The sequence below is a fragment of the Pteronotus mesoamericanus genome, unplaced genomic scaffold, assembly GCF_021234165.1.
Source record: "Pteronotus mesoamericanus isolate MK-2021 breed Mesoamerican mustached bat unplaced genomic scaffold, CSHL_Meso_final contig_116, whole genome shotgun sequence".
NCBI classification, from domain to species: Eukaryota; Metazoa; Chordata; class Mammalia; order Chiroptera; family Mormoopidae; genus Pteronotus; species Pteronotus mesoamericanus.
In genome coordinates this window covers 38183140-38200091 of record NW_026555027.1, presented here as the reverse complement: position 1 = coordinate 38200091, position 16952 = coordinate 38183140, and the positions used below count along the sequence as shown (strand labels likewise).

Sequence of the window (16952 nt, the reverse complement as noted above, 5' to 3'; positions counted from 1 at the left end):
AGTATCCTTACACACTTGTGCTGATTAGTACTCTGCAGAATATGTGAGTAGGACCCAGTGCAGATCATCAGACCTCTCTGCATACTTAGCTCTCTCCTTTTCAGTGCTCTGTCCTGGGAATTCTAGCTGCCTTTTGTCTCCAAGATTCTCTGCTTTGTCTGTTCAGCTCAGAAATTTCATGGATCTCTGCCTAGGGAGGTTACTGTTTCCTGTGCCTAGACCTGGACATTTTTTCCAGATTGTAAGCTCAGGCAGTTCTGAAGGCACACTGATTGTAGGGTTTCCCTTCTCTCAGGAAATCACTGTCCTTTGTTGCCTAATGTCTGGTGTCTTGAATTATGATTTCATATATTTTGTAAACTTTTTGGTTGGTTGGGGCAGGAGGTAAATGTGGTCCCTATCACTCTACCTTCACCAGAAGTGGAAGTTTACCATGCTTTTTAAATCACTGTATTTTAATTTCTGTACCAAATGTTCTCTTGTGTACACTCTTGTATAAAGCATAAATCATAATTATAGATGAGTTACAATGAGTTACCACTTCTTACCCATTATAGACAGCTATAAAACATAACAATGTTCGTGAAGATGCGGAGAAATTAGGACCCCTTACACAATGGTACATTCACTGGGAAACAGTATGGCAGTTACTCTGAAAGCTAAATATAAAATTGCCATGTGACCTAGCAGTTCTGCTCCCAGGTATATATCCAAAAGAACGGAAAGGGGGGACTTGAACAAACTCTTACATGTCAGTGTTCATAGTAAGATTATTTACAGTAGCCAGAAGGTAGAAACAGCCCAGTATCTTATCAACACATGGATGGATAAACAAAATGTGGTCTATGTATACAATTGATTATTGGTCAGCCATAAAAAGGAATGAAGTTCTGACACATGCTGCACCATCAACGAACCTTGTACACATTATGCTAAGTGAAGTAAACTAGGCAAAAATGAACAAACATTCTACTTATATGAAGTAACTACAATAAGCAATTCATAAAGACAGAAAGATTGGAGGTTAGAAGTGGGAGAAATGGGGAGTTATTATTGCTCAATGGTTAGAGTTTCTATTTGGGATGGTGAAGAAGTTGTGGAAATAGTGTTGATGGTTGCACAGTGTTATGAATGTAATACCACTGAATTGTACACTTAATAAAATGACAAATTTTATGTTAAATATGACCACCATATTTTAAAGTTAATAATGTAATGTGCCAAAAAACATTGAATTATATACTTTAAGTGGATGAATCTTATGTGTGTGAATTATATATGAATAAAGCTGTTTTTATAAAAGGTAAACGAGTAATGAATGCCTTTCTTCCCTGTCCTCATGGGTTCATTCATTACTTTTTTTAGCTTACCAAGAATGCACAGGTTAACAAAAATAAATCAAAATTGGAAGACACAGAAATTTGAGTCTTAGCTTCAGGATTTTAAAACTTTGTGTAACCCTGGGCAAATTAACTTTTCTTGACTCTTTTATCAAAAGTAAAATGAGACCAGTAATAGCAAACATTCCCCTCATATATCACTTAAATAAAAGTACATTTTATGTTAGAGATCTGTTTCTATCCTAAAGAACTTACAATACTTAGATTCATTTTATTTTAGGAATAAATATCAAGTAAGGAGCCATGTGTTCTTAGATTACACGAATCTATAATTCGTCATGCCACTCGTGTTTCCCCAGCTTCATCCAATTATCTTTTACCTGGTTACGCAGTTTGTTTTTGTTTTGTTTTGAACCTAACGGTGTATTTGTTTGAATGCTACTTCCTTTCTCCTACCTAATATTTTGTAGACAGCACTGTATGAAGTTAATATCCTCATGTATCATGACAGATACTTAGCCTTCTTTATAGCATTTTATTATACTGTGTCTTCTAAGTTAATTTGATTTTTCATGTTTTTTTTAAAACTTCTTAACACTTGAACAAATTATCTACCTAAGGAACATTTTGTTAAAACTGCTTTTGAAATAGCTTAAGTAATATTATTTAATGTCAAAATGAAAGTGTAGTTTAAGTAGTTACTGAATCATATTCCAGGCATGAGAGCAGAACCTAACTAAACCAGGTAATCCAAGAAAGGGAATTTAATACAAGGAAATAGTTGCAGAGATGTTGAAAGAGTGAAAAACAGGAATATGAGGTGACTCAGAGTTTAACAACTGCCGGAAACCTAAGACTTAGAGAAGGTGGCAGGATCCAAATACCCAGTTTGAGGAGAGCTATCTGGCAAGAGCAGGCGCCATGGAGTAAACCTAGCCACTGCCAGGGACCGAGCCTGAAAGAGAGAAATGTGAGTAAAATTGCCATTACTTCTTTCTTTCTCTTGACCTTGGGCTCTTGACATTGTCTTCCTCTGTGTGAGCCCTCCTGGAAACCTAAGGCACAGGAGGCTGGAATATGTAATTTGAGAGAGCCCGCCTCCTGGGTGCAGAGCTTAGGAGGGCAGAGTGTGGTAAGGAACGAGCCTGAGAGCAAGGTGCTGGATGAACAGGGCGGTCATCTGTATCTGGGAAGTCGTGATGCGTGCACGCAGCGGCAGGGTCCACACACAGTGCTGATCAGGGTTAGCCTGTGTTGTGGGGTTTTTTTTGTTTTTTACTCTTTTTAATCCTTACCCGTAGATATGTTTATTGATCTGAGAAATAGAAGAGGAAGGGAGAGAAAGAGAAAGAGGGAAACGTCAATGTTAGAAACATCGATTGGTTTTCCTCCTGTATTATGCCCTGGCCAGGGATCGAACCCACAGCACAGGTGTATGCCTGATGGGGGATCAACACAAGGCCAGAGCTGGCCTGTATTTTCATTTACTGGCTGGTTTAAGTTGGATTCTCTCAGAGCAGACCTTGAGCCAAGCCTTTGAGTGAAATGATTTATTAAGGAAACCTTCCCAGGAGAAACAAGTGAGGAGTTGTGGAAAGCAAAATGGGATGGAAGGGAGGAGTTTCTGGTAAAGCCAGCCCACTTTCAGCGTGATCCAAACACAGCTCTAGAGTGTTTATTTTTACAAGTCTGAATTTTTCTCATTTTGAGCCATAGGTGCTAGGTTTTGTAAGCCAGTCCCTTTCCCCCCAGCTACACACCACCAGCTGTTGGGTGCTAGCCACATTTGCGGGAGGCAGACAACAGCAGAGCAGGGTAGTTCTGAAGAAGTTTGCCCTTGGGAGCCCTTAGCACCAAAGCACTCTGCAGCTGGCACCCAGACACACAGCAGAGGTGAAGAAGTTCTACAAGGAAGGGAGGGGACCAGAACCACCCAGAGTAGTGATGCCTTGTGACCGTAAGAGTCACTGCAGTTCGCTTTGCTTGCCTGCTCTTAAATTATGTGTCTTATTATTTGTTTGTTTGTTCTTTTGTTTCTGGTGGGTGTTCCTATAATTTGAAATTTTTGTACAAAAGACATATTTATGCTGATATTTTTATGTGCCACTGTATTTTTCATAAGATTGCTTGAAATGGGGATTTAATATTTCATACCCCCTGCATAGTTAGTTTCTATTAAACATGTTTTTCCATCTTGCGTTACTTTCTTTTACTACTCTGTCCAGGTAGTATCCTGATTCCTGGTTTTTCGTTGCAGAAATTATACCCAAAGCTAGTTCTTCTTCAGTAATGTCTGGCCATATTACTAATATTAGCTTCCTTGAGCTATACTCTAAATTTTAGTATTTGTACAGGTTTGTCTCTAGCCAGTTAATGAAATCAGTTTCACTGTTGCCTGTTGTCCTTTGTTTTTTTAAATAATGTCTTGTTATAGTTCTGAAAATCCTGATTAAATATTTGAGTTGTTAATGCTTTAATTTTTTCCTCTTTTTCCTTTCTTTTAGCTGCTGTTACTTGCAAGCTCTCACACATGACATACTCTTTGGTTTCTCAGTCTAACTGTGCTCAAAACACCTACTGATACTACATTTAGTCTCAATATCGCCAATTACTCTATTGTAATTAGATATACACAGAGTGGCTTTGTTTTTCCCTTCCCATCCACACCAGTTCTAACCTTCTTTAAGTGCTTTATATCTCTAATAATGAGAATACACAGCTTAAATTTAAACATCCCTGTTTTTTTTCTTTGTTTCCTCTAAATGGTAAACTTGTTTTGTAAAGGTTCAGAACATAACTTTTAGGCTTTGAAAGCTGTAGGATCTCTGTTGTAACTAGTCAGATTTGCCCTCGTGGTGCAAAAGCAGCCACAGATAGTATGTAACCTAAGGAGCTTGGCTGGATTTTAATAAAACTATATATGGATACCACAATTTGAATTTTATATGATTTTCACATTTATGGGTCGTCTTCTGATCTGGGTCGCCCTTTAATTTTTTTTTCCTCTGCAGCCAACTGAAATGTAAAAAATATTATTGGCGTAGGCCTTAGAGTGTCTATTCCTGCTCTAAATCTATTGCTTTTTGGTATTCTATTGCCTAACCTGGTTGCTTGCTATCATTACCTTAATCTGCATTGCTAATTATAGAGTCTTTGCATCTTGCAGCAGGGGAAAAATGAAAGAATCTTTAATCATAGTAAAGCTAAAATAAGTATTAAATGTCAGCTACCCTTTGAGCCTCAGAGGTTTGAAATTCAATGACATAAATTCTAAGAAGTATTTGATGGGAATCTCTTAGAAGAAAATGTATTTGTGAATCATATGCAGTATTCCATTTACTTGTTGATTAGCTACTGGGAATGATAGCATTTAGTGTAACACTTGTTTAACCTGTAATTTATGAAGTACTTTCCAATAACATGTCATCTCACTTCATTTTCACAAGCTTAAAGTTTTCATTCCCATTTTTTAGATAAGGAAAGTACCATTAGAGGTTAAGTGACTTGCTCAGGGCCTTCAACTAGTTAGGGAGTGGCAGAACCAAGGCTTCTTGTTCATTGAACACTCAAAAAAGAATTTTAGAAATAACAAGTATAGCATCCTGTTAATTTTATCTTTTACAAATGAGAAACCAAAAAATCCAGTGCTAGTAATTCATAGAGCATGCTCTCAGGAACTGATCTCCTTATTACTAGGCAAGTGTACTTTCTATTAGGCTGTGTCTGACAGAGAGGCAACTAAACTGAAATTTAAATATTTTTAATACTTAGATATATGTTTTTAGATTCTATTTTTAAAAGTACAGTGTTTTATGTTTCTCTTAGCATATGTAATGTCCAACCATGGGTTAAATAAACTAAGGCACCTAGATTTTAGTACATGTGGAATGAATGCAAACCTAGCCTTTTTTCCTTTTCAGCACCAGCATTGGATGTTGACTGGCAGAGCAACAATACCTTTGCTTCTTGTAGTACAGATATGTGCATTCATGTCTGTAAATTAGGACAAGACAGACCTATTAAAACATTCCAGGGACACACGGTGAGAAACATTTTTTCTGCCTTTAAAGTGATTATAATGAATAAGTAATGTTTCAGAGTGGTTTTGAAGTATGAGCCACCCAGTCTATAAAATGAAAATGTGAATATTTACTGTTATTTTTAGAATGAAGTAAATGCTATCAAGTGGGACCCAACTGGCAATCTTCTGGCCTCCTGTTCTGATGACATGACTTTGAAGGTAATTTGGATAATGGGCAGAAATGGGATGGAGATGTCATACAGTGTTGCTGCTCAGGCCATTTGAACAGTGTTTAAAATGTCTCTCATAATTCGTTGAGTGCTTAAACCTTGTGTTCTGTATTTTCTTTTATGAAGTATTTCAAGTGTTTGAGTACAGCAAATAAATCCCATTGAAAAGGATGGCTGCACGGCTGGAATTAGGGTACCTAGAAACGTGCTGTTATAAATTCTCCTCACTATTAGAAAGTCATATATTGGCTCAATACATGTATTTGCACATGTGAAGATGTGACTAATAAGTAATGAACATCTTTGTGACAGTCATGAATTTGCCTGAGATTCAGCGAATTGTACGAATTTGATTTTGCTGTGGTGTTAATGTGCGTCGCCCTTGCATGGAAACTAACAAGATAGTGGATAGTCACTTAATTGGTGGGTGAGCCTAACTGAGGTGGCAGCATCGCCATCTCAACATGAGTTTACATTTTCTTATTTGGTGACTAAAAGCAAAACTAACATCTATGCACATTATATGCCACAGTTAGAAGAAAAAGATTTCTTGATATAAAGAACACCTTAGTACTAATCTCTGAAATTAATGAGGCTCTTTCCTGCAATACACTAACTACTGAAAATAATTTTATTCTTGCTTTGCAATGCTGGTGACTGTGGACACGATGACCTTTACAAGTTGGCATAGTTATTAGGGAGAACTGCTTTCCTTCCTTCCATGAGCAGACTAAATGTGACCTTGGTAACCTGGTAGCTTATTTTCCCTAAATACCTGCTATGTCTTTAGTTAGGTAGTTTTTCTCAAGCCGGGGCTTCCTTGCAAACATTGCTGGTAAAAATGCTTTTCCAGCAATATACATCTTTTGCTGCCGAGTTGTAGGAGGAGTTCCTTGTATTTTCATGGAGATTAACCCTATATTGATATATGATTTGCAAATATTTTCTTCCATATTGTAAGTGGCCTTTTTATTTTACTTTACTGATTGTATTCTTTGCTGTGTAGAAGGGTTTTTTTTATGTAGTCCTGCTAGACGTCTTTTCTCTTTTGCTGCCTGTGCTTTGTTTTCAACATGAATCATATTATTTTATTTCTAAAGTTGCCTATGTATTTTCTCTTGCAGGATATTTACTGATTTTAAGTGCTAAGAGCAATTTATAATGTTGATCTCTATTTAAGGGACAGCATAAAAATTAATGCCTTAAACATTTTGGAAGCATTACCCAAGGAGCTTATTGAATGTTAGAGTTTATACCATCTGAAGCTATGAAAAATAATCTTAGAACTATAGTTTATTCAGTCCTGAACCCTCATAATAGTGGATATTTGGGATGTCCACTATTTGGGATATTTGGGAAGGAATGTCAGTTAAAAAAGATAAATATTAAATATATTCTACATTTTAATTTCTTTCCAAATATTCCCTTGGTCTCTATATAAACATTGTTTTGGTTATACCACTTAAATTTTGAATTGGCAAGATTATATTTTAAGTGTACCTTTTGTATGGAAAAATAATTAGTATGTATGTATTTATTTACTTATTTATTCATTTTTTGCTTAGATTTGGAGTATGAAACAAGACAATTGTGTCCATGATTTGCAAGCACATAATAAAGAAATTTATACTATCAAGTGGAGTCCAACAGGGCCAGGGACAAATAACCCCAATGCCAACCTTATGTTAGCAAGGTAATATTTATGTGTTACTCTTCCTTTTATAAGTCTTATACAAATAAAATTTATAATTTGACAGAAAATTAGGGAAGATTCCATGAAGTGGGAATGTATCCATCTTGCAAGGAATATTTTTTTAATGGGCTTTTAAATGGAGTCTTATTATTTCAGGTCATCATGGATTTTTTTCCTTTGGTCTGGAGATACCAAATATTTGCTGATGATTACCCAAGCAAATATTTGAGGCACGGTGCAATAAAATTACTTCAGCATTACCAAAAAAAGCTATAAAGTTAAAAATACAGTCAATACAGTATTCAAAACCATGGATCAATATAAAGGAGTTTTTTAAACAGCAAAGGAATACAGTGAATTAGCTCATTTATGTTTTCAAACTCAGGACTTGAAGATGCCCTGAAGCTGCCTTTTCTCAGTGTGGATTTGTTTCTAGAACACCTTCTTCCTAACAGCCCAATCTGCTGCTCAGGAGGAATTTGTGGCTAGCTATTAGGAATGGCTTAATATTGTACATTGGGGATGGGCCTGGGAATATTTCATTATTTATAACATTAAATCTTTTCCTTCTTCCTATCAGTGCATCCTTTGACTCTACTGTTAGATTATGGGATGTAGACCGAGGAATTTGCATCCATACTTTGACAAAACACCAAGAGCCTGTGTACAGTGTAGCTTTCAGTCCTGATGGCAGGTATTTGGCAAGTGGTTCTTTTGACAAATGTGTACACATCTGGAACACACAGGTATGTTTGAGTTATTTTATTATTTTAGTTAAATGTATTGGGGTGACATTGGTTCATAGGGTCATATAGGTTTCAGGTGCACATGTCTATGACACATGAGCTTTCTGCTGCATTGTGTGCCCACCACCCAACGTCAAATCCTCTTTCATCTCCATCTGTTTCGCCCCCTGAGTTATTTTAAATAGTATTCTTATATTTAATAAGCAGTAGCCTGCACACGTTTTTCATTTTTGGTTGTCATTCTTTCACTTAGTGATACACTTAGGGTTGGCTGTCTGGGGAGGTATTTACCAGGTATACACATCTGGCCAACATGTTGTTTTTAGGTAGGTCCACTACCTCCAGTTTGACCTCTAAGGTTACCATATTGCCATGTGTAGTGCTCACTTTTTTAACCAGATTTTTAAGGGAAAATAAGGATGTACATTATATATACATGGCTAGTACTAATTCCATATCTATATAAGTGTTTTAAATTTTTTTATTTGTGTTTATATGTTAAAAGTGTAACTCTAGAAAGCAATAACGATATCTGTATGCAGAATAATACCCTGGAATACAATAATACAGAAAAACAAGTACCTAAATGTAAATAAAAAGAAAACTGAATTAAAAGATTAAAACAAAAGATATTTTTTCCCCCTGAAAGTTTGGGCCAAAAACAGGAGAGCGCATTATACACGGCAAAAATACGATACTTTCAAGCTGAGAGATACATTCCTGGTTTTTCGGTGCAGAACACCAGAAAGATTCTTTGTTGTTTTCCAGTTTCTCACAACAGAACCTTTGACCTTTGCCCTGCTTAATAACTGGTTTCTTAGGTCAGTACATTTTTGTACTGAGTTTTAATTATTCACTAGCAGTTGAATGATTTTGGTTTTGTTGCTGAATAAGTAAAATAATTTAGTTATACTTATGATTCAGCTAAATTGGTAATGAAGTTGTTAGTGTTCCTAGTTATACTTTTAAAAAGTTTTATATCATTTTTCAAGAATAATATATGTATATTCTTTTATCTTCTTTTATAACTCCTATAGCTTAGGAGACTACTCAGTTTAATATGGAATACCTAACAGACTCAAATTGGAATTGTCTTTACTAGTTTATTGTACTTCCTCTTGAGGATGTTTGACAAGGGAATTTAGACTTAATTTTGTTTCTGTACATGTTGACCAAACTCATGCATCTTTCAGTAGCATCATTACACATTTATTTCAAGTCATACACTGAATGTTTACTTCTAGTCATTCGTAACTGTGTCAAAGAGGCCAAAGGTGCCTTAGCTAAGTAAGAGTGGTTATCAGCACTGGAGAAACTGAATGTGTGTGTGAACGACCTGTTCAGAGCACACTGGTGTTTTCTTTTTATAAAAGGATCATCAAATCACATTTCTAGTATTTAGAAGTTGTATTTATTTTGGAGTTGATGCTAAACCCTACCTTTGATGGCTGGAAATAAACCCTTAGAATAGTCTTACCTAAATATATTAATATTTATGAAATTTTGCTTTTCATTTTTTTAGACAGGTGCTCTAGTTCACAGCTATAGGGGAACAGGTGGAATTTTTGAAGTTTGCTGGAATGCAGCAGGAGACAAAGTTGGAGCCAGTGCATCAGATGGTTCAGTAAGTATAATACAGTGTTTCTAAAGTGGGGTGGGTAGGGGTGTATGTGTGTAAGTATAGTGAATAAATGTGGTTTAGTGTTTTTTTCAAAATACATTTTATAACATGGTACTGATCTTTTTTTACTGAAGACTGCATACTTTTCATGTTCATTTCATTCAAGTAATGTAAACAAACTTTAGGCTACCTGTGCCCAGAGTGTCTTCATATTCAAGAAATGGACAGTTATTTTTAAAGTAAACATTTATTAGTGAAATTAAGTATAGCAGAATACCACTCTGAGAGATTTGCATTTCCAGTACCTATTTCTACCTTTCCCTTCCCTGCAAAAGAGTGTTGATGGCTCAGGGAAGGGGGAATAGAGGCAGCTAAGTTCTGCATCTGAGGATGTGTGATACTGAGAGACTCGGAGGATGAGGTTGGCTAACTCTACAGAAATGCCCGTTAACGGCTGTTAAAGCTCTGAAAGCAAAGGGGCCGATGGAAAGGGGGACAGCCATTAGCTCTTTACTGAAGCTGTAGCTTAATGTAATCTACAGGGTCTTCTGTTAAGACCCAAGAGATTGGAAATGGTCTATTTTGAGCATATTTTTTCCTACTTCCTGGCTAACAGAGAGTAAATCTTCAAACTTTTTTAACCATGGTCCTTCCCCTGTAGTGTTAGCCCTTCATTGTTTCCTCCAGCTACTTCAACTGTTTATCTGATTTCTGTTAGTTAAGCGCCCATTGCCATGGTCACTCTTGCTTTACTAGTTTCATGAACTTGGAACCAAGAATTAGATTTGAAACTGTACTATAGAAAAGTTAAGCTAAAAATGTATTTTGAAGTTCTTAACATACCAGTTGATTATTTAAATTTCTTACAGGTTTGTGTATTAGACCTTCGGAAATAGCGCTACTAGTTGGAAGCCATGGACCGACTATGAATGTGTACATAGCCAAAATGACTGTCCCTGACCCATGACTGCTATAGTCCCACTTGAACCATGGCCAGTCCACTGCAGCCAAATCTAAAAGAAATATATACATACAGTGTATATAAACAAAATTGCACCCTGAAGATAACAGAATTTTGTCACAGCTTGTGAATTCTGTTCACCAAGTGCTGGAATCTAATCTGCTGTGCCCCTAAAATAGCATTTAGAAGTTTTGGATATGGAAAACAGAAGAAAGAAATATGCATTATAAAAGCAGCCCATACATGTACCGGTTTTTGGATACTAATAACAGCCTTGTTTCTTCCCTTTGAATCAGCCGACACCATGGATTATGTTTTTTTTTTTTTTTTCCCTTCAGTAGTTGAGCAGTTGAGAGTATGTACAGAGAAAATGGACTTACAAAAACCTGCAGCAGTAGTTTGTCCTTGCTTTTAAACTTTGTTTTTGGTTTAGTTTATGGATGCATGAAGTAAGGGAGTGAATCAGTTTCTTGTTTATATTTTTTTTCACCTTTTAAACAAAAAAATTCTTAAAAATATTTTAATGCATTCTTTTGAAAAGATAAATGTTTGGTACATTTTATGGCTCCCAGAGCATATATTCAATTGGTGCATGTTTTGGAAGGGGAAATTCAAAATTAAATGAAAATATATGACTTTGGTCATGTCAATCTGTAAGACACATCAGTAAAAGGGTATTATGCTCTGTTTTTTTGTTAGTTTTGTTTTGTGTTTATTTTTTTTGTTTTGTGATGTGGCTTAAATACAGTAGTTTCTTTTTGGGGACATATTTCTGCCAATGAAAGACTAGAAGGGCACAAAAGTTTTTTTTAAATACCATAGAGAAGATGCATAAAAAAATCTTCTGATGTTTTGTAGCCATAACTAAATTATGGTTAAAATGTGCACTATTGTGAAAAGGAGCAAAGTAGGTTTGGGGTTTTTGTTGTTTGTTTATATGTTTGATTTGCTTTGTTTTTTAAGAGATTAAAATGTTTCTGGATAAGGATTAGCTTCTCGAAGTGTCCATCATTCTATGTAGAAGCTTAAATATGTAATGTAACCAAACTCCAGTATTAAAAATCTCTCAATTATTATTTTTTTATACAAAGCAAGATAACGGCATATAACACTGCCATTACATGGCAAAATGTTAGCTACCTTAGTTTAAAAACAATCTTTAAAACAAAAGACTTGCTTCAAGGTGTTTTTAAATAGCAGTGATTCAGATTTTATTTTAAAGTATAATTGCACTAACCTCCCTGCTGCTCTGATTCTGCATTTGTGGTACTTGTGACTACAGTTTTTCAAATATAGATTTAAGCTGCTATTTTTTTTCCAGTAATCACTACTATATCATGTCTTTTACTCTGTTTATGATATCAAGTAGTTTCTTAAGGATATATATAGATCAGATCAAACCTCCTCTTGTGCTCATGCAACTAAAAGCAAAAATTTACAGAATTTACGAATGATATAGCATGGGACTCCGTTTGTGTGATTAACAGCGTTTGTCAGGGTTAGGTGAGAATCCAGAATAGTCAGTTTTGAAGAAAAGAGTTGTCAAATTTGTATCTCAAAGATTTTAATTAAGGAATAGCTTGTTATCAGGCTTAGCAAATTGAGAACACTATTCCCATCACTAATTATTTTGAGGCCTCTACTACTAAAATTTTAACCTATGTTTTAAGTAGAAACTGATTAGCCCAAGTGATGCAGCTTTAATTTTCAGCATTTGTTGTTTTGCTATTTTTACAAAAGAGCATTGATTGAAGCAAGTCTTGGTTTTACTAAGGTAGGATAGCATTTGCTATTGTTAAAAGAAAATAAATACACTTAATTCCATAATACATTGTTTTATGTACCCCAGTTGTTGTTAGTGGGGACTAGGATACTGTAATAATATTTTAAAAATTTACATCCCGAGAGGCAGTCATTCATGATGGTTTTGTGCCAGCTGTTTTTAGGGTTTTGGATCACATTATAGATATCTACAACTATTACCCTGTGACTTACGTAGGAAACCTAATATGCTGAGTATCTGGCACTTGAAATCCTGCTTTTATTGCTGGAGGTCCACATCTGCGGTTGACCTCTGTTGTTGTTTTAAAAAAATAAATAAAAATAAAAAAAATCTGTGCAATAATTTTTAAATGTGCTCCCAGGAATAGACACAAATGTTTTGAGTATGTTTAAGCTGCATTTTCCTTTAGTGATGCATTTGTCAATTGCACTGAATTTAAACCTGAAAGTCAGAGGTGATTAATGATAGTACTTTTGTATTTTGATATGGACAATTTATTCATTTGCATACAGTTATCGACTTTTTTCCCAGCTGATTAAAAGATAGTCAAGAAGTTCTGCAATATAGCTGCCAAAATAGACAGCTACATTTTTATGGTATTGTCATCTTTTCTTTTTCTTTTCTTTTTTTTTAATTTTTTTTTAATTTTTAGCTATTTTACTTAAGTGTAATAGCCACAATAGGACATATGAAAGATTATAAGTACAGAGCTTTATCATCCTGATGTCTTGGGTCTTTTAAGTATAAACTTTATCTGGAAGGTATCCATTTTGTAGGCTTGGGTTCTTTATGAGCATACAGTTGTTTATTTTTGCTGCTGTTCTCAACATCATCATTGCCTGCTGATGTGCCACGATGCTGCTCCGACAGACAACAATCAGATTACCTCTAATTTGAGCAGTAACATGATTGTAGGAGACCAGGTTCCACAGCCCATAAAGTTTTATATTTGAGGTTCATTTTTCTTTTTCTTTTTTTTCTGAGAACCTATTCCTGAAGTTCAGCTGATTCCAGTAGATTTTCTGTGATATTCATTATATATCATTGTTCTATAGGTAAGAAACTTACCATAAGGAAGAATAGAAAGGAAAACTTGAACGAATAGATACTCACTGATTTAAAGTAGAATAAAGAGCAGCTGTCACTCTTAAACATCGTAAAAGACATCTTTTTTTCTTCTCCATGTAGGAAATCCCGTAGGTCTTAAATTTGCTTCACTCCCCATTTCCTATTGTTGATCAGGTACCATCATTGACTCCAAATGACTTAGAAATGATAATGTTTAATTTCCTAATAGATCTTAGAGTGTGTTGAATTCTGTTTTAAGTAATTATTCTCTAAGTAAGTATTTTTTAGAATTAAACACCTTTTACAGATACTGGAAGTGCCTCCTTTTGTGGTGTAAAAAACAAATTATGGTGCAAAAGTAATCAAGAGATTGAATTACATGAAGGTTTGTTTTGTTTTGTTTTGTTTTGCTTTTTGACATATAAAAATGTCAAGAGAAAGGCCAAAGATTTGTACATTTTCACTTAACTTATAAAGCACTCCTTTTTTCCTTATACTTCTTTCTGTCAAATTAGATTTAATGAGAGAGTACTATTTTTAAGGAGCTGTTTATGTAGATTGATTTCGTTAAGAGTAATGTAAACTATTGAATAGAGGCCTAAAGAGGAGTATGCATTTTTGCTACTTAAAGGAATCACAAATGACCATCTTTATGTGAGCAGAAAGTTTTGCTAGAGAAGCAGAAAAATAAATTTCAAATGCAGTGCTATTTATTCTTCTCAAAACAGTTTTCATTTTCTTAAGCCCATTGTATACTTCTGTAGAACCTGCATTTATTCTTACATGCTAAGGATGGTACTTGGATTTGGTGAATTACTCTTGACAGTTTCCACAGAAATCCTGTTTCAGTGGACCGACATTGTGGCATGGCAGCAAATGCCAACATTTTGGGGAATAGCAGCAAATCTACAAGAGACCCTGGTTGGTTTGTGGGTTTATTTGTTTTTTTCCCTTCTGAATCAGCAGGGATGGAAGGAGGGTAGGAAAGTTACGAATTATTACTCCTTCCGGTAGTAGCTCTGAAGTGTCACATTCAATATCCATTTGTTTTTTTTTAACATTCTAGTTAACGTAGAAGAAAGAAAAGAGGAAGTGTTCACTTTTTTTAATACACTGATTTAGAAATTTGATGTCTTATATCTGTAGTTCTGAAGTATTAATAGCATTCTTTATTTCTGCCTTTATGTTGACAGTGTTGAAGCAGGGTGAATAACTAAGGCTTCCCCCCCCTCTAGTAAGCTATTTCATGATGTTTTCTTTGGAGTTTCTGGATAAGTTAAAAAAAAAAAAACCATTCTGCATGTTGTATCTAGTCTGATGTACTTATCCATCTCATTAAAAACAAAAACACAGACTGCATTTTGTAGCTGTGTAATCCTTAAATACAGAAGTAATTTCCTTCTTTCCTGACTTTGACATTGTAGCTATAATGTCCTAATTCTGATTTTTACAAATCCTTTGGGTCTAATTCTGTGAGCCTACCTATAGCACTGGATTAAAATGTCTGCATCATTTCTTTAGTTATCCCGTTAACTTTAAAACTGTTGTAAAAGTGTAAACCAGCCCATGACAGTTTTTTGTACATGTTAAAGAACTTTATTGTTCAGTTTTCATGATTATTGTGTAAGGAAGACTGATTATAGATGTTCTATGCTGTCCTGGACCATGTTAATTACACTTACAATGTATTTTGGTTCCACATCACAATGATTTGTCCCCCATGACCCTTTATCCTTTCTAGGCACATTTTTTGTTGTTGTTGTTGTTGCAGTTTCCCTTTGCATTGTATTGCTTTGACAACTGTAATTTGAATCAGATCCGAAAGAGGTCCAGAATAAAATATATTTTGATATTATGTTGGCTGTGTACATATATAAAATCTTTGATATCTATGTAGTTTGTATAGACTATTTAGTCAAGTAAAGAGAGAGGGATGCTATTTCTTGTTTACAATTTCCTGTTTACATTTTAATTGCATTTACTCCTCCAATGTTCTATTATAGAATAAACTTTTTTGCTCTGAGTTAGTCTTCAAAACATATAACATGTCTGTTCTCTCCCGTACTGGTGTTGCCAATTATAACAACTGCCATAAGAACCCACACCACTGTTTTCATAAATAGATTGTTTTCCAAGATATATACATTACAGTAAGCCCATAGATAAAATTACAAATTTTACTATTTTATTACTTCTCGTCGGAGATAAGATTTTTTAAATGAAGGGATTGTTTACTATTTTTATTAAAGAAAAATAGAGCATTTAATCAGCTAAGGAATAATAAGTTGGAATTATTTTGAAAAATAATTATTATACTTAAATGACATTGTTTCACACAAAGTAAAAGAGACCTCAGATTCATTTGCTTAGCATGCAGTTGAGCACAAAACGATATATTGTTGAAGGTTGTTAGAGCAGGATGCTCAACTTCCTTAATGACATTTTTTTCTGCATATAAACCTATTAACTTGAGTAATTTTTCTCCTAAGCTAGTTGCTTATGTTGCGAAAAAGAACTTTATAATCTATTAGGAAAGATACTAGGCACCGTCCAGTTTTAATTAATCCCAACTCCTTTATAGTTACTTAGAGACTTTTTAAAAGAATCACTGATCATATTTTTTGTTTTGTCTTATAAAAACTTGTATTCTCCAGGTGTTTTACCTTTCCCTTCTATTTCCTTAAGCAGAAACTAATGCAGGCGTAGCCTTGACATGTTTATTAAATAAGCTACTGCAATTGCTAGAACTTTCTGACAGCCTTTCGTTTTCAAAGGGTTGACTTTTATTGCATGGCATAGATTGTTAATACTCTGCATTTTACACTTTTTCAAAAAGTGTTGGTTTACTAAAGATTATAATCCATAGAAGCTTGAGGTAAAGCTGAAATCAATTTGAGTAGACATAGAAGGGGTTATTTTTAATTTCATAGTTCTTATACTTTATACAATAGATCAGATTTCTTACCTGTGATAATACATAGCAGATCAGGTTAGAGTTTGCTGTTTTCTCAGTATATTCCTTTGCAAATGCAGTGGAGGAAAAGACACTATGGACAGTAGTTTTATGGTGCTTTTTCTCTGCTGTACCAAAGCGCTCTGTCAACAATGAAATGTTAACCCTATGCTACTATTTCTGCATGTTTCTTCTCAAATGTCATATCTCAATGCTATTTGTCCTAACTTGTAATATTTTTGTATTAAATTTTTTAGGAGTTCCTTGTAATTTCTTTATAATTTAAAATATATTAAACACAAAGTGTTTAGTAAAGTACAGAAGACAATTATTAATGTTTCTTGGTTGTTGGGTTCGTATGGTCAATTGTGCAAACAATTCACATTTTAAGAACTAGCATCAGTGGGGTGGAATCTACAAAGAAAAAGAACCACAGGTCTATTAAAAAAAAAAAAAAAAAAAAAACAACTTAGTATAATGGGCTCCATTAGAAATACCAAAAGCATAGGTTGGAGGGCCACTGGGCAGGACTACTT

At 34.7% G+C, this 16952-nt stretch overlaps 1 protein-coding gene across 7 annotated transcripts in view; it reads left to right on the top strand.

Moving 5' to 3' along the window:
- Positions 1–16732, top strand: part of TBL1XR1 (TBL1X/Y related 1) — a 144093-nt gene extending 127361 nt beyond the window's left edge. For all 7 annotated transcript variants that reach the window (XM_054580666.1, XM_054580696.1, XM_054580688.1 and 4 more), the window contains 6 exons: positions 5261–5382; positions 5506–5580; positions 7157–7284; positions 7865–8030; positions 9553–9654; positions 10521–16732. In XM_054580666.1, the coding sequence (XP_054436641.1) occupies positions 5261–5382; positions 5506–5580; positions 7157–7284; positions 7865–8030; positions 9553–9654; positions 10521–10547 (620 nt within the window). In that variant the 3' untranslated portion in view covers positions 10548–16732. The remainder of the gene's footprint in view (positions 1–5260; positions 5383–5505; positions 5581–7156; positions 7285–7864; positions 8031–9552; positions 9655–10520) is intronic.
- Positions 16733–16952: the final 220 nt, after the last annotated feature.